This window comes from Nothobranchius furzeri, chromosome 15 (genome assembly GCF_043380555.1).
Source record: "Nothobranchius furzeri strain GRZ-AD chromosome 15, NfurGRZ-RIMD1, whole genome shotgun sequence".
NCBI classification, from domain to species: Eukaryota; Metazoa; Chordata; class Actinopteri; order Cyprinodontiformes; family Nothobranchiidae; genus Nothobranchius; species Nothobranchius furzeri.
In genome coordinates, this window is record NC_091755.1 from 38585078 (window position 1) to 38612433 (window position 27356).

The 27356-nt window shown below is 45.6% G+C and overlaps 1 protein-coding gene across 5 annotated transcripts in view; it reads right to left on the bottom strand.

Moving 5' to 3' along the window:
* Positions 1-842: 842 nt before the first annotated feature.
* Positions 843-27356, bottom strand: part of hspg2 (heparan sulfate proteoglycan 2) — a 169979-nt gene continuing 143465 nt past the window's right edge. For 4 of the 5 annotated variants that reach the window (XM_070544796.1, XM_070544795.1, XM_070544794.1 and 1 more), the window contains 24 exons: positions 26556-26653; positions 25612-25878; positions 25407-25519; positions 19789-19936; positions 19599-19715; positions 19470-19487; positions 17901-17985; positions 15128-15272; positions 14576-14678; positions 14384-14493; positions 14188-14296; positions 13725-13823; positions 13407-13628; positions 13058-13302; positions 12794-12965; positions 10925-11047; positions 10481-10537; positions 8458-8533; positions 8276-8354; positions 7961-8008; positions 7678-7748; positions 7488-7571; positions 7173-7276; positions 843-1128 (listed from right to left, as the gene is read on the bottom strand). In XM_070544796.1, coding sequence (XP_070400897.1) covers positions 956-1128; positions 7173-7276; positions 7488-7571; positions 7678-7748; positions 7961-8008; positions 8276-8354; positions 8458-8533; positions 10481-10537; positions 10925-11047; positions 12794-12965; positions 13058-13302; positions 13407-13628; positions 13725-13823; positions 14188-14296; positions 14384-14493; positions 14576-14678; positions 15128-15272; positions 17901-17985; positions 19470-19487; positions 19599-19715; positions 19789-19936; positions 25407-25519; positions 25612-25878; positions 26556-26653 — 2866 coding nt within the window. In that variant the 3' untranslated portion in view covers positions 843-955. The remainder of the gene's footprint in view (positions 1129-7172; positions 7277-7487; positions 7572-7677; positions 7749-7960; positions 8009-8275; positions 8355-8457; positions 8534-10480; positions 10538-10924; positions 11048-12793; positions 12966-13057; positions 13303-13406; positions 13629-13724; positions 13824-14187; positions 14297-14383; positions 14494-14575; positions 14679-15127; positions 15273-17900; positions 17986-19469; positions 19488-19598; positions 19716-19788; positions 19937-25406; positions 25520-25611; positions 25879-26555; positions 26654-27356) is intronic. The other variant, XM_070544797.1, reaches the window with a different exon arrangement.

Below are 27356 nucleotides of genomic sequence, written 5' to 3' on the forward strand. Positions count from 1 at the left end.
CAAACACAATCAACAGCCTCATCCTCAACAGAGATGCTCATCCACTTGACTTGCAGATAATTTCACACCCAAAGTAAGTAAATCAATAACCACACATAAAAACTACACTTTTCTCCTTTTTGAGTTCTACTAAATCAAATTTGGCTGCGTCATAAACAGGTTTGCCTCAAATGTCATGCAGATCGACCAAACTGGGTTTCTTAGCAAAGCCAAATCACTAACAAAAAAGACCTCTATGTGACAGAGAAGCAAATGTTGCAACTTCAGGTCTGACAATAGCACCAAGATTAGCTTCTTCTCTTTAAAAAAAAGAACACAGAGACGACACATCGGTGTGGTGATCCAGTCACTAAAACACTTGTAACACGAGCAGGTTTGGATTTGGCATCCTGAGTTGTGCACTGAAGCTGCATGTGAGTGTGTACGCTCCTCTCCCGACAATTTGCTAAGGAGCATGCTCGCAAAAATATAAGGTTCCTCCACAGAAGTGAAGAAAGAAGGCCTAAACTTCTTCAAGTATTAATGCACCTCGGACACACAGTAGAAGAACCCAGAAATAACTGTAAGGAAAGTCTGAAGAGCAGTTCTATGGTTAGTTTGCATGGTTTCCCCCACAAATATAATATGCATATATTCATATGTATATAAATAAAAATTCAGTGCTGTAAAAAACTCTCCGTCTCTGTAGGATTTGTCTCGCTGTAGAAAGCTGAGTGAGCTTTACTCCTAATCCTCTCATGGCTAAAAGAACTGGTGGAAGTATTAGAAGATGTCCTTTTTTTCCAGAGTCCTCAGTTCAGAATACAACACCTCAGTCGAGCAGAGCCGATTAAAGAGTTTCAATTTGTTGTTTTGGTTTAACGGCACACAGAGAAAAGTATCATGTTTGTTTTGGTTGCAGCAAAGCACCAGATTTGTGTCTGTGAGTGTTAAGTCTGTGAGTGTGTGTGTGTGTCTATGAAGAGCAGGGCTGAACGTTGACACCGTGATCTGCGTGAGCTTGGAGGTCGACAGCCTGAGCCGACTGCTGTCCTGGGAGAGCATTCATCAACGTCAGGTTCTTCACGCAGCCAGCCATTCCAGAGGTAAACTTCCCTCCTGTTGTGGCGGACATGTCGGGAGCACCACCTTGTAATGAGATAATGTACATGTTATTTCATGAGCCATAAGACATGAGATTCCATAGGAAATATGAAATCAACTTTATGGGCCTGTGGGTACTTTTTAACCAGAAGACTGGAACTTTTTATTGCAGGGATTAGGTAGCCACTTCGTATTAACTCAGAGACAACAGAAGAGAGCGTCAAGTTTAAAAGTTTAAAGATTTATTACTAAACAAATTAAAACTAGACTAACTTTAACACTACATGTGACTAAGGTGAATGAGACGGAGAATGGTGTAGTGTGGAATGTTGCTCAGAACCAGCAAATCCGAAGAAACGATTAGTTCTGGAGGGAATGAAGGTGATGTCTTGAGCTAAGCTTTGATTAGGAGATTCATAAACACATTCGACGCCATGTTGTCGCTCCACACATGAGACCTCCGTACAGATCCAGAATGCCAGGTCCTCGGACCCCCCTTTCACTACCGGAGCCGATGAAACAGCGTCAGCAGCACGACAGACTAGTCTTTGGATTTGTCTCCAGGTAAAAAGCGACAGTTGGTTGACAGCGTCAGATGGACCCAGGAGGTCAGTGAGTTAAGCTTTTATTCTGAAAGGAACCGCTGCAGCAGGTGGAACGGCAATAGGTTTATCCAGCTTGTCGTTGGTTCTTTCGGCTGAAGAGGAAAGTTACGGATTGGCCACTACGACAACTTCTCTCGAACGCTTTGAACTGGCGTTAAAGATGATGTGGGCATAGTTTTATACTTCAGATTTTGGTTTATGGTCGAATGAAAAGATGACAGATTTACCAAACACCACCAAAACCACGCCTCCGTCAGATCTGGAAGATTCTGATTGGATCAGTAAAAGCAACGTGTCATGTCTTAACGCTACGTGAGATCAGTCCTAGTGGAAACATTTAAAGTCACATTAATTATTATTTTCTATAGGATTATAATAAAGTAATTAATATTTTGATTTCACAGATTGGTCACATCTTATGATTGACTAACACTTTGTTTGATTAGCTTTATTAAAACAGAGTTCTTTGATTTATTAAAAGGAGAGAGTCCTTTCTTCATTCTTCTCTTGGGCTGGAAAGGAAGCAGTTTATAACAAATGCATGAGACCTTGAGGCCATATCTCATGCAGACTAGTCATTTCATTCCGTTACAACCTGTTTAGGACGGGGACAAAAGATTTAAAGGACTTGTGTCTCGCCCGTCTCCTTCAATTCCAGAGTTTAAAGCCAAGATCATCCCATGATGAGAGAAACTGGAATTATAGTCATTCTGGTCAAACAGCATCACTGGTGATCTCACACAATATCAGAAGAGAACCTGCTTCTGCTAGAGAAGAGTTCTGCTTCGGAACCATCATACACAAGTGGCAAAGACCCAAAAAACACTGGTTGGACTATACACTCACTGGCCAGTTTATTGGGTACACCTGTCCAACTGCTTGTTAACTAATCAGCCAATCACATGGTGGCAACTCAGTGCATTTAGTCACGTTGGCATGGTCAAGAAGATCTGCTGCAGTTCAAACTGAGCTTCAGGATGGGGAAAAAAGGAGATCTAAGTGACTTTGAACGTGACATGGTCGTTGGTGCCAGACGGGCTGGTCTGAGAATTTCCGAAACTGCTGATCTTCTGGGATTGTCATGTACAACCATCTCTAGGGTTGACAGAGAATGGTCTGAAAATGGAAAAATATCCAGTGAGCGGCAGTTCTGTGGGCAAAAATGCCTTGTTGATGCTAGAGGTCAGAGGAGAACGACCAGACTGGTTCGAGCTCACAGAAAGGCAACAGTGACTCAAATAACCACTCATTACAACCAAGGTATGCAGAAGAGCATCTCTGAACACACAGCTAGTTGAACCTTGAAGCAGATGGGTTGCAGCAGCAGAAGACCACAGCTGGTGTCCCTCCTGTCAGCTAAGATCAGGAAACTCAGGCTAAAATTCACACAGGCTCACCAAAATTAGACAATAGAAGATTGGGAAAATGTTGCCTGGTCTGATGAGTCTCCATTTCTGCTGTGACGTTTGGATGGTCGGGTCAGAATTTGGCGTCAGCAACATGAAAGCATGGATCCATCCTGCCTTGTAACAACGGTTTAGGCTGGTGGTGACAGTGTAATGGTGTGGGGGACATTTGCTTGGCTCACTTTGGGCCCCTTAGTACTGTTGTTGACCATGTCCATCCCTTTGTGACCACAGTGTACCCAACTTCTGACGGCTACTTCCAGCAGGACAATGTGCCATGTCATAAGCTCGAGTCATCGCAGACTGGTTTCTTGAACATGACAATGAGATCACTGTACTCATATGTTGAATCTATGCCACGAAGGATTAAGCCAGTTCTGAAGGCAAAAGCGGGTCCAACATGATACTAGCAAAGTGTACCCATATCCATTATGACTATTATGTTGGCTTGTAAACCAAATCTGGTGAGGAATTGTTTCTTGTTGTTATTTATAGTGTTAATGAATCAGAATGAAAATGCATTACAGCTTTCTAACAACAAATGCTCTATTAGAAAATGCATTTTAACTCAGCGACAAAGGAAGCAAATGCAAAAGGCGGGACATGCGATATGACTTTTTAAGAGTAGAAAACATTTTGATTCCCTTTCGATTGTCGTCGTCGTCTTCCTCCGCTTATCCGGGTCCGGGTCGCGGGGGCAGCATCCCAACTAGGGAGTACCAGACCGTCCTCTCCCCAGCCACCTCCACCAGCTCCTCCGGCAGGACCCCAAGGCATTCCCGGACCAGAATGGAGATGTAACCTCTCCAACGTGTCCTGGGTCGACCCGGGGGCCTCCTGCCGGCAGGACATGCCCAAAACACCTCCCCAGGGAGGTGTCCAGGAGGCATCCTGACCAGATGCCCAAACCACCTCAACTGACTCCTTTCGATCCAGAGGAGCAATGGTTCTACTCCGAGTCCCTCCCGAATGTCCGAGCTCCTCACCCTATCTCTAAGGCTGAGCCTGGCCACCCTACAGAGGAAACTCATTTCAGCCGTTTGTATCCGTGATCTCGTTCTTTCGGTCATTACCCAAAGCTCATGACCATAGGTGAGGTTTGGGATGTAGATCGACCGGTAAATCGAGAGCCTGGCTTTCTGGCTCAGCTCCCTCTTCACCACGACAGATCGGCTCAGCGTCCGCATCACTGCAGACGCTGAACCAATCTGCCTGTCGATCTCCCGATCCCTCCTACCCTCACTCGTGAACAAGACCCCGAGATACTTAAACTCCTCCACTTGAGGTAGGACCTCTCTCCCGACCCGGAGTTGGCAAGCCACCCTTTCCCGGTCGAGAACCATGGTCTCAGATTTGGAGGTGCTGATCCTCATCCCAGCCGCTTCACACTCGGCCGCGAACCTACCCAGCAAGTGCTGAAGGTCAGAGTTGGATGAAGCTAGGAGGACCACATCATTCGCAAAAAGCAGAGACGAGATTCTCCTGCCACCAAACTCGACACACTCCACACCACGGCTGCACCTAGAAATTCTGTCCATAAAGGGAATGAACAGAACCAGTGACAAAGGGCAACCCTGGCGGAGTCCAACCCTCACCGGGAACAGGTCAGATTTACTAACAGCTATGCAGACCAAACTCACGCTCCTTTGGTAAAGGGACTGAATGCCCCTTAACCAAAGGCCACCCACCCCATACTCCTGGAGCGTCCCCCACAGGGTGCCCCTAGGGACATGGTGATAAGCCTTCTCCAAATCCACAAAACACATGTGGATTGGTTGGGCAAACTCCCATGCCCCCTCCATCACCCCTGCAAGGGTATAGAGCTGGTCCACAGTTCCACGGCCAGGACAAAAACCACATTGCTCCTCCTCAATCTGAGATTCAACTATCGATCGGACCTTCCTCTCCAGTACCTTGGAGTAGACCTTTCCAGGGAGGCTGAGGAGTGTGATCCCTCTATAGTTGGAACACAACCTCCGGTCACCCTTCTTAAAGATGGGGACCACCACCCCGGTCTGCCACTCCATAGGAACTGCCCTCGATGACCACGCAATGTTGCAAAGACGTATCAACCACGACATCCCTACCACATCCATAGCCTTGAGATACCCAGAATGAATCTCATCCACCCCCGGGGCTCCGCCGCTGTGTAGTTGTTTGACTACCTCAGCAACGTCTGCCCCAGAGATTGGACAGTCCATCCGCAGGTCTCCCGGCTCTGGCTCCTCCTTGGAATGCGCGTAGGTGGGATTGAGGAGCTCCTCAAAGTATTCCTTCTACCACCCAACTATAGCCCCAGTTGATGTCAGCAGCTCCCCATCTCCACTGTAAACCGTGTGAACGAGATGCCGCCTCCCTTTCCTGAGGCGCCGGACAGTTTGCCAGAACCTCTTTGGCACCAGTCGATAGTCTTTCTCCATGACCTCACCAAACTCCTCCCACGCCCGAGATTTTGCCTTGGCAACTGCCACTGCTGCACCCCTCTTGGCTATCCGGTACCCATCTGCTGCCTCCGGAAACCCACAGACCAGCCACGCCCTGTAGGCCTCCTTCTTCAGCCTGACGGCTCCCCGAACCTCTGGTGTCCACCAGCGGGTAAGCGGGTTGCCACCACAACTGGCACTGGCCACTTTGCGACCACAGCTAGCAACAGCAGCGTCAACAATCGCAGAGTGGAACAAGGCCCACTCGGAGTCAATGTCCCCCACTGCTCTCAGAACATGGTCAAAGCTCTGCTGGAGGTGGGAGTTGAAGACCGTCTTGACAGGTTCTTCTGCCAAGCGTTCCCAGCAGACCCTCACTATGCATTTGAGTCTGCCAGGTCTACGTGGCATCTTCCCCTGCCATCTGATCCAACTCACCACCAGGTGGTGATCAGTTGACAGCTCTGCTCCTTTCTTCACTTGGGTGTCCAAAACATACGGCCGCAGGTCAGATGATACAACTACAAAGAAGTCTATCATCGACCTGCGACCTAGGCTGCCCTGGTACCAAGTGTACTGATGGGCATACTTATGTTCGAACATGGTGTTCGTTATGGCCAAACTGCGGCTTGTACAGAAGTCCAATAACGAAACACCACTTGAGTTCAGATCAGGCGGGCCGTTCCTCCCAATCACACCCCTCCAGGTCAAGCTGTCATTGCCCATGCGAGCATTGAAGTACCCCAGCAGGACAATGGAGTCCCCTGATGGAGCACTATCTAGCACTCGTCCCAGGGACTCCAAAAAGGGTGGGTACTCTGAACTGATATTTGGCGCATAAGCACAAACAACAGTCAGGGCCTGTTCCCCGACCCAAAGGCGCAGGGAAGCTACCCTCTCGTCCCCCGGGGTAAACCCCAACACACAGGCAGAGAGTCTTGGGGCTAACAAAAATCCAACCCCAGCCCTCCGTCTCTCACCTGGAGCAACTCCAGCAAAAGAGAGTGTCCAATCCCACTCAAGGACTTGGGTTCCAGAGCCAATGCTATGTATCAAGGTGAGTCCGACTATATCTAGCCGGTACCGCTCAACCTCTGCCACAAGCTCCTGCTCCTTCCCTGCCAGCGAGGTGACGTTCCATGTCCCAATAACCAGTTTCCTTGACCGGGGATCGGACCGCCATGGCTCCCGCCTCGGTCTGCCACCTGATCCACACTGCACCGGACCCTTCATGTTCCTCCTTCAGGTGGTGGGTCCACAGTTGGATGAGCCCATGTATACGGTTCGGGCTGGGCCCGGCCGGGCCCCATGGGCGAAAGCTCGGCCACCAGGCGCTCGCTCACGGGCCCCAACCCCAGGCCTGGCTCCAGGGTGGGACCCCGGTAACCCTCCGGGCCGGGTACTCCAACTCTTTGTTTTTACGTCCATGAAAGATCTTCTGAACCGTTCTTTGTCTCACTCTTCACCTAAGTCCAATTTGTCATGGGAGACCCTACCAGGGGCACAAAGTGCCCCAGACAACATAGCTCCTAGGATCATTAGGGCACTCAAACTCCTCCTCCACGATAAGGTGACGGTTCATTTAAAATATGTTTGATATGAATTCCATCAGCTGGTTTTTACTGTAGTTTGTGAAACAGCATCATTCTGCTCACCGAGGTAAATGCTTCCTTTAGTGTTGACCATCAGGCTTTTGCCTTTAGACTGCCCATGTAGCATTTCTCCTCCATCAATCTGAATGTAGCCATCTTTTCCAGTTCTGAAAGAAAACAAAATCATGGAATTACTTTCAAAAGTTTCTCATATGGAAACAAATGGAAACGAAAACTACAAACAAACATTTTAATGTAAAAAACTTAAAAGGCAAAGATCAATGCTGTAAATTATAACGATTTTATATAAAGTGTATAATAAAAATGTAACTTATATTGCAGCTCATCTACGAGCAGCTAATGGACCTGAGCTCAGACCTGACTGCTGTGACTTTATGCCAGTTCCCGTCACTGATCAACTTCCTGGACAGAATTTTTGCCTCTCCGCTTCCCAGCTGGTAACTGAAAACCAAACCAATGAAATCAATTATAAACACAAATATTAGTTTGAAATAATACTGAAATGCCAATCTACAACAATCAACAACAACAGTTGCATCACAGTCACCTGAAAACTAAGTGTCCATTTTCTAATCCCAGGCTGATGAAGTCCTTCCCTTTACCGTGTTCCCCAGGTGCCTTAAAGTAAAGATGTTGAATCAGTAAAGGACAAATGAACGCTCCTTATTTAGACTTGGAAACTGGAAATAAACTATTCTGAACAACAATAGTCAAATCAAAGATTAACGCAGATTAAACCCTAACCAAAGAATTGATCTAAAATCCCACTTTCATAAATGAAGTCATCTTAAAAAAAACAGCAACAAAATGTCTTGTGTTCGAGTGGATACCTTTTTACTAGCATGCACCTTTCGCAAATTTCGCGAGCCACTGGTTTCCTGAGCGGGAGTTAAGAGAAGCACATGCATGTATTTAGTGGAGTCAGCCAGCATGCCCGACAGTGTCAGCATTAGCATCGCAAGCAGGAATATGATGACTTAATGATGAATGCTAATGAACAAGGCACAGCTGATGGGGAATGCTAGGAAAACATCAGTGAGCATCACATTCTTACAGCTGTGGTAATGATTAACGGTGTTGGGATGTGGAGGCAAAGTTAGGGATGAGACAGGGAGGATTTATGGATCAGCTGGACCAGGTCTTACCACGCCCTGCCACAGGATCAGGCCCTCGGAGGAAGTGGTTTTGATTTCCATTTCTATCGTTTCTGGTGAGTCATGAGCACTAAAAAAAAAAAAAAAACAAGAAAAATGTTTTCATGTTTGGTAAATCGTTACAACTCATTACAAAGTCTTAAATTGTGTAAAAACCAGCTGTAGACATTTACCTTCTCGGGAAAATAGACTTAGGGAGGGCTATGTAGCCATCACTGTGGAAAGAAGCTGCGTACTGGTAAGGTGAATCTACAAAATACAGTAAATAGGAAGATTCATTTCTCTACAGTGTTATAGTGTCATCTAGTGGAAAAAAATGGAGAAACAACATTTAGAGACAACAGAAAAAATCTGTGACTGAAAACCTTCATGACAACAAACTGTGAGATTGTCTAACTTTTAAGAAAGAAACAAGTTATTCCTCAAACATGGCTTACTACTGGGAGCCAGGAGCCACACTTCAGGATTGTTACTGTCCAAGGGAAATGTACTTAAAATACTTTGTCTTATTGAGGAAAACTGCATTTATAAATTCAATAACGTTTTGGGGTCCCTGTTACGTGCCTTGCCCCTTCTTCTTCTTCTTGTTTAATGGCGGGTGGCAACCAACTTTCAGGTGCATTTCTGCCATCTACTGAATGGGAGTGTGAGTCGAAGTGGGGAGTATCCTACTTTAAAAAAAAAGCCTTGCCCCTTTTCGGCCACAAGATGGCCTCAGTGGCTTCTCCCGGTGCCCAGCTTTCAATCACCAGTAATCCCTGAACAGCTGTTAAAAGCTGCTTTCCTGCCCTCAGTCTGGGAGAAGGTACAGGGAAGTGTAGGCGCGAAGGTGTTCAGGCTTCTCTCTTCTCCGCGTGTGAGTTTAGCTTCGTGGTACTTTGGTGATTTAGACTCTCGTTCATTAGGATTTTTGGTAGTTTTGACTTTGGACTGGCCTTCGACTCCGCTTTTGGATTTCCCCCGAGCGTCTCTGCTTAACAGGACGGCTCTCGTTAGTTTAGTGTTTTGTTTGTAAAGGAATATTTCAGTTGATTAGTTTCCCTCCTCCCAGCCCTTTGGCGCTTTATGTTAACAGTTTTCCCTTTTGTATGTATAGGCTCTTTGTGTTTAATAAAATCCTTTGTTGGAGACACATTTACTTAGTTATTATTAAACCTGTACTTTTACTCCCTCTTGCACATCTCTCCTAGCGAGCTGAGGGAAGCAACAGTCGCTATAGCATGACTTAAGACCAATTTAACCACTTTTCATGCACTTTTAAGGTGACTTTTCAGAAATGTAAAAGCCCATATATGGCCTCAGTGACTCACACTAAAAAAAGATTAACTATTTCTTCACTTCCTGGCCTCGTAAAAGTAAATGCTGGTGTGCACGATCCAGTTTCACACACCCTCATAATTAACTAACATTACAGCGTTTCCAAATATTTGAAGTATTTCAGTCTGCTGCGATCTCTGATATATGATCAAAGGCAGAAGTCATTGATTTTCTTAAATGTTACACAGTCTCACATGAAGAACATATCTATAAGAAAATCCCATAGGAAAGAGTTTCAGCATGTTCCCACAATCAGTGCACAAAGGTCCATGATGCAGACTCGTCTGACAGCCACCACCAGCACCTGAAACAAGTTCTAGTGTCCCCATTCATGGCTCAATGCGCTCGAACGCTGTTTCATCCAAACAGGCATCACAATGTTCTGTTAGTAGAAGAGCAAACTTAGACACGGAGCAGACTGATCAGACGGAGAGAACACGGGTTTTGGGTGGACTTCGGAGTTTAACAGGCAGTTTTAAAAAGAAACAAGACTTTGTGCTGTGAGTAAGCTGACTTGTAGACACCGACATGACAATGAGAAGAAAGAAGAAAATGCAGGAACTTCATATTTCTGACATTTCCCGCATGAGAAAAGTGCGATGAGTAAAGAACAGGCAGCGAGATTCCTGGCAAATGTTTAAGGCTCAGTTGCTCCTTAGCTTAGATGAAGAATTCCCATTTCTTAACTTTCCAAAGCAGATAAAGTTTGCAGAAGGTTGAGGGCAGACCCTAGGTTTGTTTGGGGTTTACTTTGTGCATATTTGTGTTAGACAACAGACAGTTGAAGTTGAGCTGGGGGGGGGGGGGGGGGGGACGTGGGCCCCCCAGACTCATGACGGGGCCCTGTTAGTGGACAGACTGAATGCTGGGATACTGTACCATTTGCCTCGCTAGCTTCTGAACTCCTAGGAGCCTCTGGGATGCTGAAGACCTGGCCTGTGTGTGCAGGATACAGCCATGAGGGAGGTAGGATAAAAACATGTGCAATCCCTCCCAGCATGCAGTGCAACGCTGGGAGTGACCTGTGAGCTGCATGAGGTTAGATGGGCTTCCTTTAGGGAAATTGAAGCCACATGGGCCATATGCGTTTCTGGCTTGGTGGTTTTGCTCTAATGATGATCGTCTTTAACCACAGGAAGAAGATTTGGTGACTAGCTCACATGTGTGCTGCGTACGGACATTTGTTGTACTTTTAGACAAATTAGCTGCTGCCAAAATAAACAGAAAAAAATAACAAGATGTTTTCTTTTTTCTCAAACCTCGCAGTTTGAGGCTTTGACTTCATTTGGTTATTCTGGGGTGGAACTGCCTGTTAACACTTACTTTCAGCACAAGTAAGGCCTGTGTGTCCAGGTGCACACACACACTTGCCGTCAACGCAGCTCCCTCCATTTTGGCAATGGCGGTTGCTCTGGCAAGCGAATCTCACCACCTCGCAGCGCTCACCTGCTCAAGACAAAGAAAAGGTGAGTCAGAAGTGAAGGGTCGACTCCTGTTCACACCACCCAAATAAGGGTGACCAGATTTCCATTTCCAAAAAAAGAGGACAGGAGATCTGTGCCTACTGATGACGTGACACTATGGCAACACCACACAAACCACGCTGGGAGCCATTTTTCCCCAGGTGTAAGAGCTACCTCTGGGGAAAAAAAGTGGTGGTGGTGTGTGTGTGTGTGTGTGTGTGTGTGTGTGTGGGTGGGTGGGTGGGTGGGGGTGGGGGGGGGGGGGGGATTGAGTTTTGAAGGTGATCTGAATTGTATCAGATGGGTAAATATTACATGTGTGTAACTTATTGCTTTATACAGGTAAAACCATGTAGTGGAGATAAATCTACCTACATTTTACTTTTCAACACTTTGTTTTGTTTTTATTTAACTATTTTCCTGTCGGTCTCTCATCTTCCTGCATCTCCTCTAAACTCTACAGAAAATCTGCTGCCTGGATTCTTACGTTTTCACCTCATCAGTTACTTTTGAGCAGATCAAAGGGATCTCCTGACCGCAAAGCGGAGAGCGCGTTTCGATGCTGCGTCAGTGAGGTGAAATCCCCACAGCACACGATGAGCGGAGCGCATCAGGAACGATTAAAAGACAGAATACCAGAGGATATAAACAGATATGAATGATCGTGTGTTAATAATAAGGCTTTGCTGCACCACCTTGAGAATGTATCGTGCGCCGGACGCAGCGAGCACACCAACGATCAGCGCTGTGCGTCCTCTCCGCTCGACAGAATCCCGCTATGCCGAGAGTCCATAAATATTGTAATATGGGCAGAAACTGGATCTTTCCCTGAAAGATATCTAGCCCCCCCCCCCCATAACTCGATCCCTGCTCCTGGATGAAAAAACGGACATTTTGATCAAAGTAGGAAACCCCCCCCGGACGCCCCGGACAGAGAGTGAAAAGTGGACATGTCCTGAGGAAAGAGGACGTATGATCACCCTAGCCTAAATGCCTTCAACTCTCATTTTTTTTACTACATTTTTCATCTAAGTTTAGCTTTATAGTTTACCCAAAATTGTAGAATCAGAGAAAGTGTGACAAAAGACGCATGGAGGGCAGTAATCATGGCTTACAAGTGCTTTTCTAAGTCAGGCACTCCACAGCATGGCCTGTAAATGGCCTGTATTTGATATAGCGCCTTCTAGAGTCCTGGAACCCCCCAAGGGGCTTTACAACACAATCAGTCATTCACCCATTCACACACACACATTCACACACTGGTGGGGATGAGCTACGATGTAGCCACAGCTGCCCTGGGGCACACTGACGGAGGCGAGGCTGCCGAGCACTGGCGCCACCGGTCCCTCCGACCACCACCAGCAGGCAACGTGAGTTAAATGTCTTGCCCAAGGACACAACGACAGCGACAGACTGAGCGGGGCTCGAACCTGCAACCTTCCGATTACGGGGCGAGACCTTAACTCCTGTGCCACCGTTGCCCCAGCACTTACAGTACAATCATTCCCACATTCCCGGGGCACACTGATGGACGCAAGGCCGCCACACAAGCTGCACCACCAGCCTCTCCGACCAACACCAGCAGGCAGAGAGGCTGAAGTGTCTTGCTCAAGGACACAAAGACTGACATGAATGGAGCCTGCATCCGAACAGGCAGCCCACCAGAATCTGTCGTCTCGTTCAGATAGTTTCTCCATTTGTTTTGTGCTTTAGACTTTGTAGAACTAACCTTCGAATCCATCCTTACAGAGGCACTGGTACTCATACTCGATGTTTGACATGCACTCTCCACCGTTCAGGCAGGGTCGGCGGTCACACGGGCTGTTATCCACACATTTACTGATCATTCTGCTTTCTGTGAAGCTGTAGGACAAATCCACCTTCTTGTTGTTGATGGAAACCTACACAGGAGGTGCAGACAAGCTTGATCTTCCTTTGTGTGAAAATAAATGAGAAACTTCACTTCTGATTCTCCAGTGTAGAGAATTTTCACCTCTCCTATGCAGCCCTCGAACATTTTGCTGACATTGGCAGGCTTGGGCAGGATGTCCACGCTGGAGACTCCTCCCAGGTACATAGGTGTGTGGATATTGAGGCCCTGGGCTTTTCCTGGAGATGTCCTCTTCTCTACTGGGCCCTTGTCCACCCTCAGGTGTCCATCCTTTTTGTTCCGCTCAGCCACCACTCTGTGCCACTGACCCAGAGAGACAGGCTGGGGACTGAGAAGCACGGCCTGTCCTGGAAAAAAAAGGAATAAATAAAAACAAGTACTTAATGACGAACATACCGTGAAGATAGAACAATGTGAAATACTGATATTGTATCAAAAAAGCCAAGTTTACCAGTGCCCAGTTCATATCTGAACTCTACATGGCCCTCCACCATGGAGATAGCCACAAAGTCCTCCACTTTCATTTTCTTTCCACCAGAGAAGAACATCAGACCATTCCTCTGAAGTGGTTTGAACTCCATTTCAACTCGCAGGTCATCATGGACAATGGTCAAGGGAGGATAGGCTATGTATGACTTCTCACCATCAAACAGTGGGGTTGTCACCAGCTCCCCTAGAGTGTACCAAGTACCAAGCAGGAAGGAAAACTCTTTAGTAAAACATAGTTAAGTCATTAAAGTTTTCATCTGAGTAATACTTCCTGTCTTACCCTTTGTGCACTTGTTTCCAAACTTGCCAAGATGGCAGCGGCAGTCATAGCCCAGACCGCTTGGACGGTTGATGCATGTAGCGTCTGGTCCACAGGCCTCTGAAGGAATCAAAGAGTATTCCTTCAAACCATGGACATAATTTTCACTTTAGAAGTGGGGGGGGGACACTGGGGAGGGAGGAGGGGGGAGGGGTATCTTTACAGTATGCTCTAATGGGAAACAGGCTTCAACACAAACGGTTGTTTTCCGCTTGGTCCTAGAGCTCAACCAGTGTTAATTTAATATAGCGTAATATTGTTTTGGATGGTAAAAAGTGCAGGGGTCAAAACTTGACTTTGGAAAATGTGGGGGGGACATGTCCCCCCGTCCCCCCCCAAAATTACGTCCATGCTTCAAACTATGTCTATACTATTTCCTGACAAGGTTGTACACTAGTAGGCTTGTCTAGTGACTCTTGTATACCTGAGTGACAGTGCAGAGATGAGTGGTGCTGGCAGTTGCTTCCTGTGAATCCTCTGGGGCAACTGCACTTATACAAGCTGGCTTCTGAATCCGCACAACTCCCTCCATTCTGGAAAATGACAGGGAGTAAGCTAAACAGATACCTCTGAATACAACTTTAAGGAATTAAACGAAAGAAAAACAGTAGATAGATTACTTGGCATGGGTGGTCTTTGCAGGTTGGGCAGTTTGTGACGCCAGTAGAACTCCTGTCCAGGTCTTTAAAGATGACTTCCTCTCCCTGAATGACCAGCTGACGGATACAACCTGCATAAAATTTCACAACTGCTTACACACAGAAAACAGATACTTCTCTTTATTTCCGCTATAACACAATGTGATTTCTTACCTACAAAGCCGGACTTAATGCCAGCGGTTTTTGTAAGGACCGTGTAGTTGGGGTAACCACCCAAATACAGATCCTCATTCAGATCCAGACCCTGGAACTTACCCTGATGAACAGAAACAACAAATAAATAAATAAATATCGGAAATTACACAGAGTAACAGAAATTATTATTTCTGGAAGTTTTACACCATTTTAATTTAGGGTAAATTAAAAATGGTGTTCCTCAAGGTTCCATTCTCGGTCCTGTCCTGTTTTAATCATACAGGAAGCCTCTAGAATCTAAAATTAGGAAATTAATTAAAAGTTGCTCGTGCTGCATTCATTCTTATCTGTCAGTCATGACTTTGTAGGCTTGCCGTTCAACTGTACCAACAAAACATAAAAAGGATTTAACAGATAAGTTTGGTCTGGCTTTTCTATATGTCAGCCATCATATGTTTTCAGATGTTCCAATATCTAAATGTAAAGTTGAGTAATTGTGCAATAAACACATATTAAGAGCACTAAACATGTGTACTCCAAACCCATTCAACATGGAAGACAATGGGGTACCTGTGAGGTGCCATTCACTGGCTCCCCTCCATCAACAATGATGTATCCCTGGGTGAGGTTGCGATGCACCTCAACGGTATGAAACTCTCCCAGTTTGATGGGGTTAGGGTCTCGTATGGTGGCCATCCCAGATCCCACATCAAACCTGGACAAAAAGACATTTCTCAAATTATAGAGGAACAATGTCAGCTTTCTATCTGACTAGCACTGGAGGACAGGGTTAAGACCTCAAACGTTTCTAGTTGACGTCTGCACACCCTGCGAGCAACTTCTCCTTTGCTGTTAGATGCTTTAAATCTGATGTACTGAACATTGTTAACTGCTCATTAATGTAAGGTATTTTTCCTAAATAATTGAAAGCTGCTGCTGTCAAGCCTATTAAAAAAAGTAACAATGAAACTCAAAAAATCTGAATATTCTGCAAAAGTTCATTTATTTCAGTAAGTCATCTTAAAAGGAGAACCTAATGTAGGAGACAGACACTTTACATGCAGAGCTAGATCTTTCAAGCCTTTATTTGCAGTAATTGTGATGATTATAGCTTACAGCCTGTGAAAACTCCAAATTCAAATCTCAGACAATTAGAAATTTGTGAAAAGATTCAATATTCTAGGCTGAAAGCCTCACAATCTAATCTGCTAATTAATCCAAAACCCTCCAAAGGGTTCCTGAGCTTTTACATAGATGTTAGTTGTTTCCCTGCTTCAACACACCTGCTTCTAGTCAGCAGATGATTAACAAGCTTCTGCAGAGCTTGATGAGCTGCTGCACAGGTGATTCAACCACTGAATCAAGTGTGTTGGACTAGGGGCACCCAGTGCTGGTCCTGGAGGGATGGTAACCAGCAGGTTTTGTGGTTTGTCCTCTTCCAACACACTTGATTCAGTAGTTGAATCACCTGTGCAGCAGTACATCAGGCTCTGCAGAAGTCAGATAATCACCTTTTGACTGAAAGCAGGCGTGTTGAAGCAGAGTTAAAACTAAAACATGCTGGACACCGGCCCTCCAAGACCAGGGTTGAGAACCACTGCTGTAGGAGCTAGGGCATCAGTGGGGGTTGGCTGGGATTTCTCTCAGCCATCTCTGCACCACCAGTAGATGCACTAGGGTGCAAAGCATCGATGGCTAGTCGTCCCTAGCTGATGACACGCTTATGCTCACAGAGGCGGTTGGAGGAGCACACCCATGCAAAGGCAATGGCTGAGGTGCAACAAGCATCAAATCTGCTCCAACTCCAATAACTTCAAAATTGAAAACGTTGAAATTTTCATCTGCCTGTTAAATGGCCTGTATTTGCATAGCGCCCCCAAGGCATCAGTCACCCACACACACATTCACACACTGGTGGAGTTGAGCTACATTGTAGCCACAGGTGCCCTGGGAGGCGGATAAAGTGTCTTGCCCAAGGACACAACTGCGACAGACTGAGGGACTGGTTACTCTGCACCCACTGTACCGCAACTGCTCAGAACTTGAACTTGTTTTTTCCCCGTTGAAAGTCCAATTTTTTTTTGTTCATTGATTTTAAACGGTACTGTTTCATGTTGTTACCGTTTCTCTTAAATCTGAAAAGCACAACAAATTGCCTCCGTGTCTGAAAGGCCCAATATAAATAAAGATGCCTTGCCTAATAAGTTATTTGAAGAAGAAGAAGAAGAAGAAGAAGAAGAAGAAGAAGAAAATATCATTTCTATAGCGCCTCTCAAGATAAAAATCCTGAGGCGCTTCACAAAAACAAAAAATGTAAAAATATAAAATAGAATTTAGAAAATGTTTAAAAATATATTTAAAATGAGCAAAAAATAGACTGATTAAAAAATGTTAATAAAGGGAGAGAGTGAACAGGAAAGAAGGAAATCAGTGGATCCTGAGGAAGGTGGAATAGGTGGGGAGAGCAGAATAAAGAGAGAGAGGTGAAGAAGGTCATACAAAAGCCAGCTTGAACAAGTGAGTCTTCAGCTGCTTTTTAAAGGAGACCACTGAGTCCACTGATCTCAGGCTCAGGGGAAGAGAGTTCCAGAGTCTGGGGACCACAGCAGCAGATGATCTGTCACCTTTGACCTTTAGTCTAGTGCTGCACAACCAGTAGGCTTTGGTCACTGGACCTCAGGGACCTGCTGGGAGTGTAGGGACTAAGAGGATCACCAATGTAAGATGGTGCTTGTCCATGTAAGGCCCTATAGACCAGAACCAGGATCTTGAAATGAACCCTGAAGTTGACTGGAAGCCAGTGAAGCTGGAGGAGAAGCGGGGTGATGTGGGTGTGTTTGGAGGACTTGGTCAGAAGCCAAGCACAGGCGTTCTGAACCACCTGTAGACGGTTCAGGGAGGTTCTGCTCAGACACGTGAAAAGAGAGTTACAGTAGTCTAAGCGTGAGGAGATGAAGGTGTGGAGAACTGTCTCAAGTTCAGAGCGGGACAGAATGGGACTCAGCTTAGCAACGTTCCTGAGATGGAAGAAGGAAGAGCGAACAAGAGAACTGACATGAGAATCCAGGGTGTGATCTGGGTCAAAGGTCACACCAAGATTCCTGATGGAAGGTTTGGTGTGAGAAGCAAGCTGACCAAGAGAGTCTCTGACTTTGGGAACCAGCTTGTCTGGGGCACAGATGAGGATCTCAGTCTCATCTTCAATCATTTAATAAGTTATTTGATGCCTAAAACACCAGAAGTGTATTCTTGGGAGGAGCCAGGACTTCTCCCACGAGAAGCCGGAGATGTTTAGTCTTGTTATTTATACACGATGACAGCAACAAAGATTTAGATCTCTAACCTGAACTCCAAGCGTCCACTCACGAGTCCCAGAGAGATAAAGTCAGCTCCTGTCGTCCTCCTTTGGCCATTGTAGAGGATCATGCCTACCCAACGCAAAAAAAGTGAATCAGTGCTAAAACTTAACAGTGTAATAACATCCATCCTAATAAGTCTGTAAACATATAAGGTTTATATTTTATATAATCATCGCTCTTTTGTTGCTCAGAGCTTTTAGTTTATACTTTGACTTGTTAGGATGGACGTCCACACTCATCAGAGCTGGAAGGTAAAAGCAGCAGGCCATGCTGTCCAAGGTTTAAAGAGAAAACGTTGCCACACAATGCAAATCCTCCTCTTTTGATCTCCGCATGCTGTGAATACGCATGCGCTGTGTCGTGAGCAGCACATGCACCTGGGGGAGTTGGAAACACACTGCTGGGATGAACCCGACAGAACAGAATGTGTCGAACTCCGCAAAGACCTCTTCAGTTGATATAAAAAACATTCATTTCTAAAAAAAGTCTCGTGCTGGCTTTGTGGCTCTACCTTTACGATTTGTCTGAGTGAAAATGATGCAAATGTAAAAAGGTGAAAGTTCAATCCATTTTCTCCTGTAATATTTTGCTATTTTGTCGTACATTTGTACGTCCCAAATCTGTGTTTACGTTAAAAACTAAAGTCAGTCCGTGTAATAAAATGTGTGTGTGTGTGTGTGTGTGTACTTGTATTTATAGGTTTATGTGGACAAATTTTTACTTTTAACATGTAGTGTGTGAACATCTTCACATTGTGGGGACATTTGGCTGGTCCATATAATGACAAAATACCCTAAAATGTGGTTTTAGAGATATGGTGTGAATAAACTTTTGTTTAGGTTAGGAATAGAACATCATTATTTATGGTTTGGATTGGGGGTATGGGTTCGGCATAATGCAGTCACAAAAATGACAAAAAAATGAATGGAAGTCAATGGAGGGTCCACACAAGCATTTAAATACAAGTGTGTGTGTGTGTGTGTGTGTGTGTGTGTGTGTGTGTGTGTGTGTGTGTGTGTGTGTGTGTGTGTGTGTGTGTCTGCTCTGTCTTTTCCATCCCCAGTGAGTCGTGGAGGATGGCTGCTTATACTGAGCCAGGATCCTCTGGAGGTTTCTTCCTGTTAAAAGGGAGTTTTCCTCTCCACTGTCGCTGCATGCTTGCTTAGTATGAGGATTGCTGTATAGTCACTGACACTAGTCAGTGACTTGATGCAATTTGCTGGGTTCCTTATATAGGAAACATTATTTCTGATTGGCTTAATGAACTGTGAATTGGAATGTTTATTATGTGAAGTGCCTTGAGACGACACTTGTCGTGATTTGGCGCTATGTAAATAAACTTGAATTGAATTGAATTGAATAAGAAAATAATGATTAACTGTGTATGTTTTTAGATGTCTAATGGATTTATGGCCGCGACTGAAAACACTGCTCATGCGCCATCGTGCACATTTCTTTCACAGCCCATAAATCAGCTTGGAACATGCTGTTGGAAGTTTGGCGCAGCCAGAAAGCAGCACTGCCAGCATCGAGGTTGACTTCCTGAGACTCACCAGCATACATGATGAGACCTTCCCACCACATGGGTGAGTGGCGGGAGAGAGGTGAGGACAGAAGAAATTACAAACCAGGAAATAAAAAAAGGCGCCAGACAACAAAAGCAGAACGGATTTCATCTTTACCATCAACGTTGTCGGGTCGGAAGTTGATCTTCACGCTGAAAGCTTTGTAGGCGTTTTTGATGGTGGGCAGTGTGAGGTATGACGTGGGTTCTTGGGCAAAGTATGGCATCACTCGCTCTGAAAGTAAATGTGATCGTCAGCGACTGACATTTCAGTGGTTCGCAGCTTAGCACACACTTCTCACACTAACCATGGACTTCAAGTCTGGTAAAGGCTTCCACCTTGCCCTGTTTGTTGGAGGCTGTGCAGACGTATGTGCCAGAATCCTCATGGCTGACCCGAGGTACCGTCAGCACATTGGCTTCCTGAGAACACTTTGGAGGAAGCTCTCCCTCCATCTTGAAAGAGAGAGACGATTTATGATCACTTATGATGCACTAAAGGAGAAAACAACCCAAAAACCACCAAAGCAGAGTTAGAGCCTCGTGGACTCTGTTTCTGATTCTTACATCCATACATGGAGTAGCTACCCACACAAAAACAGTGGCAGAAGTTAAAAAGTTAGAGTCCCATTAGTTGTCACACACACACAGGTGTGTGTGCGAAATTTGTTGTCCGCATTTGACCCATCCCCTGGGGGAGCGGTGAGCTGCAGACACATCCGCGCCTGGGAACCATTTGGTGGTTTAACCCCCCCCAATCCAACCTCTTAATGCTGAGTGTCAAGCAGGGATGCATTGGGTCCCATTTTTTCTAAGTCTTTGGTCTGACCCGACCAGGAATCGAACCCTGATCTCCCAGTCTCAGGGCGGACACTCTACCACTAGGCCACTGAGCTGGTAGAACCCGTTGTGTCGGAAACCCAACTATGGACTTCTCTTACATAGGATCAAGGCGATCACTGGTTTAGGGTGCAGAGTAGACCTTGGACATGTCCAAGAGATCAAATAGGAAGTCTTTCCGGTCGGCTCACGGGTCCCCGCTAAAGGATTTCGAGTCCACTTTGCCTTACTGCCTGGATCACACATATGTTGTACTTCAATTTAAACGACAGCTAATGACGGGCGTTCGACCACGCCTGTCACACACTTTGAGACTCATCAGCTTGTAAAAGTTTGTAATTAGCATGACTTCAAATGAGACGTCGGTTTCATTTCTCTAGTTTCCCCTTTTGGTGTAGAAGCATTGTCAGGTGCCTGTTTGTTTAGCCTCCTTTGTGTCTACGACCTTTGACCCCTGCATTTCTCTCATGTAAGTTAACATTTAAGTTTAGCTCATCCTTCTATTTAGCTTTATGTTTCACCTTCTGGCCTTAGTATTCGATTGTCAAATATGACTCATCTAGATTTTCTGTAATGCTTTCTCCCTGGCTCTTGTCCTCTCAGGCCACTCCATGTTCTCTCCATCCTAGGTCAAAGTCAAAGTCAAAAAACAGTAACCAAGTTCAGAGAGACTGTGGGGGAAAAGAGAGGAGAGGTGGGAGAGCCGGGAGGGAGTTTAGCTTCCTAACTGCCTGATGGATAAAGCTGTCCTTCAGTCTGTTGGTCCTGGCCTTGAGACTCCGCAGTCTCCTCCCTGACGGCAGCAGCTCGAAGAGGCTTTGCATTGGGTGAATGGGATCAGCCGCAATGCGAAGGGCCTTTTTTGTGAGGCGGGTGCTGTAAATGTCTGGTAGGGAGGGGAGAGAGACCCTAATGACCTTCTCTGCTGCTCTCACTATATGTTGGAGGGTTTTAATGCAGGAAACGTTGCAGGCTCCGAACCACACAGTGATGCCGCACGACAGGATGCTCTCGATGGTACCTCTGTGGAAAGTGTACAGGATGGGGGCTGGTGCTCTTGCTCTTCTTAGTTTGCGGAGGAAGAAGAGACGCTGCTGTGATTTCCTCGCCAATGCTATGGTGTTGTTCGTCCAGGAGAGATCCTCTGTAATGTGCACACCCAGGAACGTGGTGCTGCTCACTCTCTCCGCAGACACACCGTTGATGGTCAGAGGATCAATTTTAGGTGTCCTTGTCTTCCCTGTCCATGTTATCCTGTCTTCCATGTCCCCTCTCCCTTGTCTCCCCAGCATTCATTTTAGGCCTCCTCATATGTCCGTCACCCTTGATCCCTGTGTTCTCTTAGAAGTTTTTCCTGTCCCCTAACATTTTTCAGCCCTATTCATCCCCAGCCACTGTTACTTTTAGCCACTCTTCAGTCCTTCATTGTTTTTCTCCTTTTTCATAAGAATTCTGATTTGGTTCGTGCCTTTTCTGTAGTCAGTCTTGGTTTAGTTCGTTTCCCCAGCTTTCTAACTCAGTTGTAGTTTTCTATTTAGTGTGTTCGGTTCCCCTAGTCCAGTTCAGTTTTACTTAGTCATCTACTAGCGTATTATTTCATCATTTAGTCTCTTAATGGCCGTGTTCGAATTGAGCAGCGCCTCCCCTGGAAAGCAGACGAGAGCAGACGGACGCAGCAGGGGGCGTGGCTGAAAGCCGGAAGTTTAAGTCGGACAGATTTCCCTACATGTGTAGCTCGCGGGTGACGATGGATGAAGATATCGCGTTAGAGTTCAAACTTGTTTAATTATTTATTTTAATTCTGGTGCCTGTTAGCAGCTGAAACACATCCTCACGTGCTTGTGGATATCATATATTGTATATGAAGACATGACTGTAGTAATAAGTAAAGGTTATCAGCTGTAGCTTTAGTGTGTTCATAGCAAACGTGGCAAAAGAACACAAATCACATTTCTCTTTGTGGCCTATATCAGAATCAGAATCAGAATAAACTTTATTGCCAGCGCTCCAGCGACCCAGAGCATAGGAACTTGACTCCGCAAACACAACCTGACCAAGGTTAAACACACACACGTAGACAAAAACAGGTACAGGCAGTCATGAGAGCAGCCAGAACGGCGCTCAAATGTATAGTTGTCATCATCAACGTAACATGATTTAAAGAATACATGTGACCAACTAACATTTTGCATTCAACCGCCGCCTGTTTGGATCAGAATGTGAACCAATCAGATCTTAGATCAGGTGAGAGCCAGCCGTTTCCCGTCATCCTCTAGGTGTTGCAGCCGGTGGAGAGCAACTGCAGCGCCTTGCTCCAAAATCTGCGGCCGCCTTGATCTCGCGAGGTTATCGTTGCCTACGTAGGCATGACGTCAGAGCAAGTCGGCGTCAAGTCGGACTCAAATCTAACCGGCATGCACTGCTCGCCGATCACCGCTGGTCTAATCTGTGCAGAACTGGCTCATCTGGAACACAGCCTCTGTTTTATCTGGTTTTGTACAGCCCTCCTGTGTTTCGTATTGCCTCCATTTCCCGTAATTCTGTTGTCTTGTGTTTGAGTTTCCTCTCAGTGCCCTGTTAACCAACCACACCTGCAACATGTCAGCAATCGTCACACCTGTCCCCTGTTTCCTCATCACTACCTCAGTGTATTTATACCCAGCTCTGTTCAATGTTCCTTATGCTGTCTCCCTTGTTAGCTCCTGGTTATTTTCCTGTACTCCGGCCTTAATAAAGAACTTTACCTGCTGCTTGCGGATCGTCTCTCCACTTCATTCACCACATTCGGATCCTACCTAAACTGCCACATCATGACAATGTTGTTGTTCTGTTTACATTATTTTTATAGTTTTCCCTCTTCAGTTAATCTAAGAATAATGCATTTCCTTTGTTTCTAGCACCATGTTTTAGTTCATGCCTTTATCTGGTTCACTTTTGTGTTTTTGTATCACCTTCCATCCCCAAATCAACTAATCACACCTGTTGGCCCTTTGCAATCAGTAATCATCACACCTGTTCCTTGTCTCCACCTCAGTGTATTTAAGCCTTCACACTGCAGGCCTTGATGCTCAATTCAGATTTTTTTTTTTTTTGCGTAAATCTGATTTTTTTGTGCGGCTGTTCACACTGTGACTGAAGTGCGACATCAAACTCTCTCCAGTGTGAACACTCCGCAGCCCCAAAGCTACCCGCATGCGCAGAAGACGAGAAGTCACACCAGGAGTCGGAGTTGTGATATGAAAGCCTTCACTGACCGCTTATCTACAGGATCAGCATCACACCTGTCAAGTCTTCTGTTTTGGACTGGAAACCGTTTTAAAAACCGTAAAATATTTTAGCCTTTATCTCCGCAGCCTTCCTGAATTATAATTCACCAAAAATATTAAGTTAATTCACGGAGTATCCCCCGCACTCGAGGAGATTCCCCACCACCACCTTCACAGAGATGGAGACCGGTGAGATGCTTCGCTCCAGCGGCACCTCCCACTCCCATTCTCATGCTCTCCTGAATTTCTAATTCCAAAACCTAAAACAGGATTTCCAGACCGACTCCTGACTCCGTCTGTCGGCGTTTCTCCTCAGGAACATCCACACCCGCCGACTCAGTGGCGTAGGAGACTGATTTAATACACGACATGACCGTTCAGACTGCAGTCGCTTTCAAAAACATCAGATATGTGTCAGAATCAGTACCACACATGTTCAAGTGACACGCGTTGCATTTTAAAAAATCAGATCCGTGCGTTCAGATCGTCATAAAAAAATCAGATGTGGCTCGCATGTGGGGGGAAAAAGCGGATTTGGTGCGCTTTTGCCTGCAGTGTGAACGTAGCCTAAGTAAGAGTTTCACTGCAGGGAAACTAATCTACTGCACATTTGAAGCGTTGAATCCTTAAATCTTAAGGGGATGGTGCAGCTTTAACTGTCTGTGAAATGAGACACCCCTCCAACAAGTCTAAATGCCATTAGCTGCTCCTGAATGATTTCACAGACATGCACAATTTCTTTCCAACATCTTGCTTACTTATACCTGTGAATCAATAAGCTTTGGTCTTCATGCAAGTGTTGAAGTGCAACAAGAATACCACGTGCACTTTCTTCACAATGCTCAGAACCTTCTTCATTTACTGGCTTTGTGACATTTTGGTGTAACTTTTTAACAGCTGCATGTTTTCTGGATGCTTTATATTTGGGATTTTTTTGGGAATCTTTCATGATATTGACATTGAGCACATCGATGATGCAATATCAAGAAATGTTCTACATATCGTGCTGCTCTAACATTTGCATGCTTGCTAACAAGACCGACCCTTGTGCAACGCATCACTGGGAAACGTAAAACTAAATGTTTAATGGTTTGGAATATGGCTGACACCCTGGAACCGCGTCACAAACGCCAGGGACACCTTTCGCCCTCACACATGAATGTTTCAATCAAAAAAGGTAGGGATGGCCAGGGGCGGATTTAGGACTGAAGAAGATCCGGGGCTTAACACACACGCGCGCGCGCGCACACACACGTGACACGCACTAGTCAACATCATATATATTTGTCTTGTACCACATGATTTTTAATCTGAAGCTACATATTAAGCATTTTCAGGACAGAGTATTGTTCCTGTTAGTGTTTAGTGAGAGATGATGGTAAATATTCCCTTTCTTTCTCCAACAACTTTACCTGATAAGCTAACTTTAGGCAAACCAGCAGCACAACAAATATTTTCAAATAAGACTCACAAACCTGAGTCAACACCAGTCTCATCAAAGCTGGGGTTCTGTCGTTGTACTTTTGGTCTAAAAAATGTCCTTATGTCCATCTTCACTCATGCGTTTCAGGCAGAGAGTGTAGAAGAAGCCGGCTGCTGAAGGGCTTCTTCTTCAGTGGTGGAGGCTCAGGCAGGCTGTATACAAACTACTGCCAGCTGCTCCCTCTCTGTTGGACTTTGGTACTGCATGTTACTTCCATGTTTTAGATCCGGGGCTTTTCATAAAACATCCGGGGCTTCAGCCCAAGTAGCCGAGCCTAACGCCGCCCCTGGGGATGGCACGTAGGTCAAAGTGGTAAAATGGATCTATGGAGAGTTACCTTTGACCATTTGATATCAGGAACCGGGAATCCAGAAGCCACACAGGGCATGACCGCATCTGACCCGACCGTCACCTCCTTTGCTTCCGGTAGAGCAGCAATTTGAGGAAGAGCTGAGAGAACAGGCAACAATTAAAACCGTTACAGCAACCATCAGCGTACGCTATAAATAAAGTGCATTAAAACAAACTTCCTGTGAACTTACACTGGACATTAAGAAGCACCTGAGACTGGACTGAGCCCACATCGTTGGTGGCGGTGCAGCGGTACTGGCCGGCGTCGGCCTCTTTCACCCGGTCGATCCTCAGCATGCCCCTTTCTACCATGATGTGTGACGGCAGGGCGCTGCCCACTTTACTCCATTTCACAGTGGGCTCGGGGTCGCCGACGGCCTGGCACTCAAACTCCACAGAGTTACCAATCATCACCGTCTGCACTGAGGTACGGACGTTAATCATCACCTTCGGCAGAGCTGAAACGCGGACGGCACAGGAAGAATCAAAACGTCAACAGAAATGCTTTTACATCAGTCCCAATGACAGCTTCGTCTCTAGGTTCACATCCAGTTACAATTCAACTTTAAACCGTGCCAAACGTGGATTTATTTCTGGTGTAACGTGCAAAATGAACGGTAGCCTAGGAAGAAACTCTGCTCCTCCAGCACAAACTTAGCTGATTTCAACAATCTGAATATCAGCAGCAGCGCAGACCAAAGTGAACATCCTCACAGATGACCCTGGCTAACGGTGGTAATAGTGAAGACTATCCTAAAGAGGAGCCTTCATAGTGGATGCAAATGCTATTTTAGAAACCTAGAAGCCAGAATTGGTTTTGCATTTGTTATTTCAGCAGATTTATCTAATGCAAAATGATCAAATTTGATTGAAAGTCTCACAGACAACCGGCTCTCTTTCCTCTCAAAATAATTCTGAAATTGTATATAAATACAGATGTGTTAAAGATTACACATCAAACAGTTGTTGCATAGCAATAATAAAATGTTTAAAACTTGGTGTTTTATGATGGCATTGAATATGTTGCTTCTCCAAGCTGGGGTTGTTTCTACATCAGTGAAATGTTTTTCTGCTGCAGATGATCCGAGCCGTCATTTCAACGTTCTGTCAGCAGATCTCGGGGTGTTTTCCAGACCTTGGATGGTCAGCCTGGCCGTGTCCTGCGCTTGCCCGTACACGCTGCTCGCTCTGCAGATGTAGACGCCTTCATTACTCTGCTCCAAGTTCTCAATCCTACAAGGAGATGAATTACACTCATTTCATTTCTTTTGACAGAGGTGGAAAGAGTACTGAAATGTCCTACTTAAGTACGAGTACCAATACTTTGATAATATTTTACTCAAGTACAAGTAAAAGTACTTGCCTAAATTTTTACTCAAGTAAAAGTAAAAAATATCGTAAATAAAATGTACTCAAAGTAAAAGTTACTTAGTTACATTTTTGTCAGCGTAAGGATGGCTACATCTAAGTAGTGCAAAATCACAACGCCGGTTTACAATTCGCTCGTGTGCGCAAAACGCTGAGAATCCGGTTGTTATGAGCGCTAACCGTTATTTCGCCGCTGCTGTGCGGAGCGGTTGGGGAAACACATTTCAAACACGGAACCGAGTCCGGCTACCGAACCGAGCAGAATTCAGATGACGTGACACCGGAGCGCAAAGGTGCGGGTTGCAACACACAGGAGAAGAGGGAGAGAGGATGTAAGCAGCGAGTGGATCACAAGGACTGAACTGATGTTTTTGAGCAAGACAGTGGTAAAAATGGCTGTTTGTCCTCATTATCAAAAGTGTATCCCCCCCCCCCCCCCCCCCACACACACACACACACGGTTTACACGCGGCGCTCATGCAGGTGTCTTTCTGTTCCGACGCAGCTACACGCAATATTTTTAATGTATGAAGCCTAAAATGTATTTTTACTCAGTAACGGATATGAT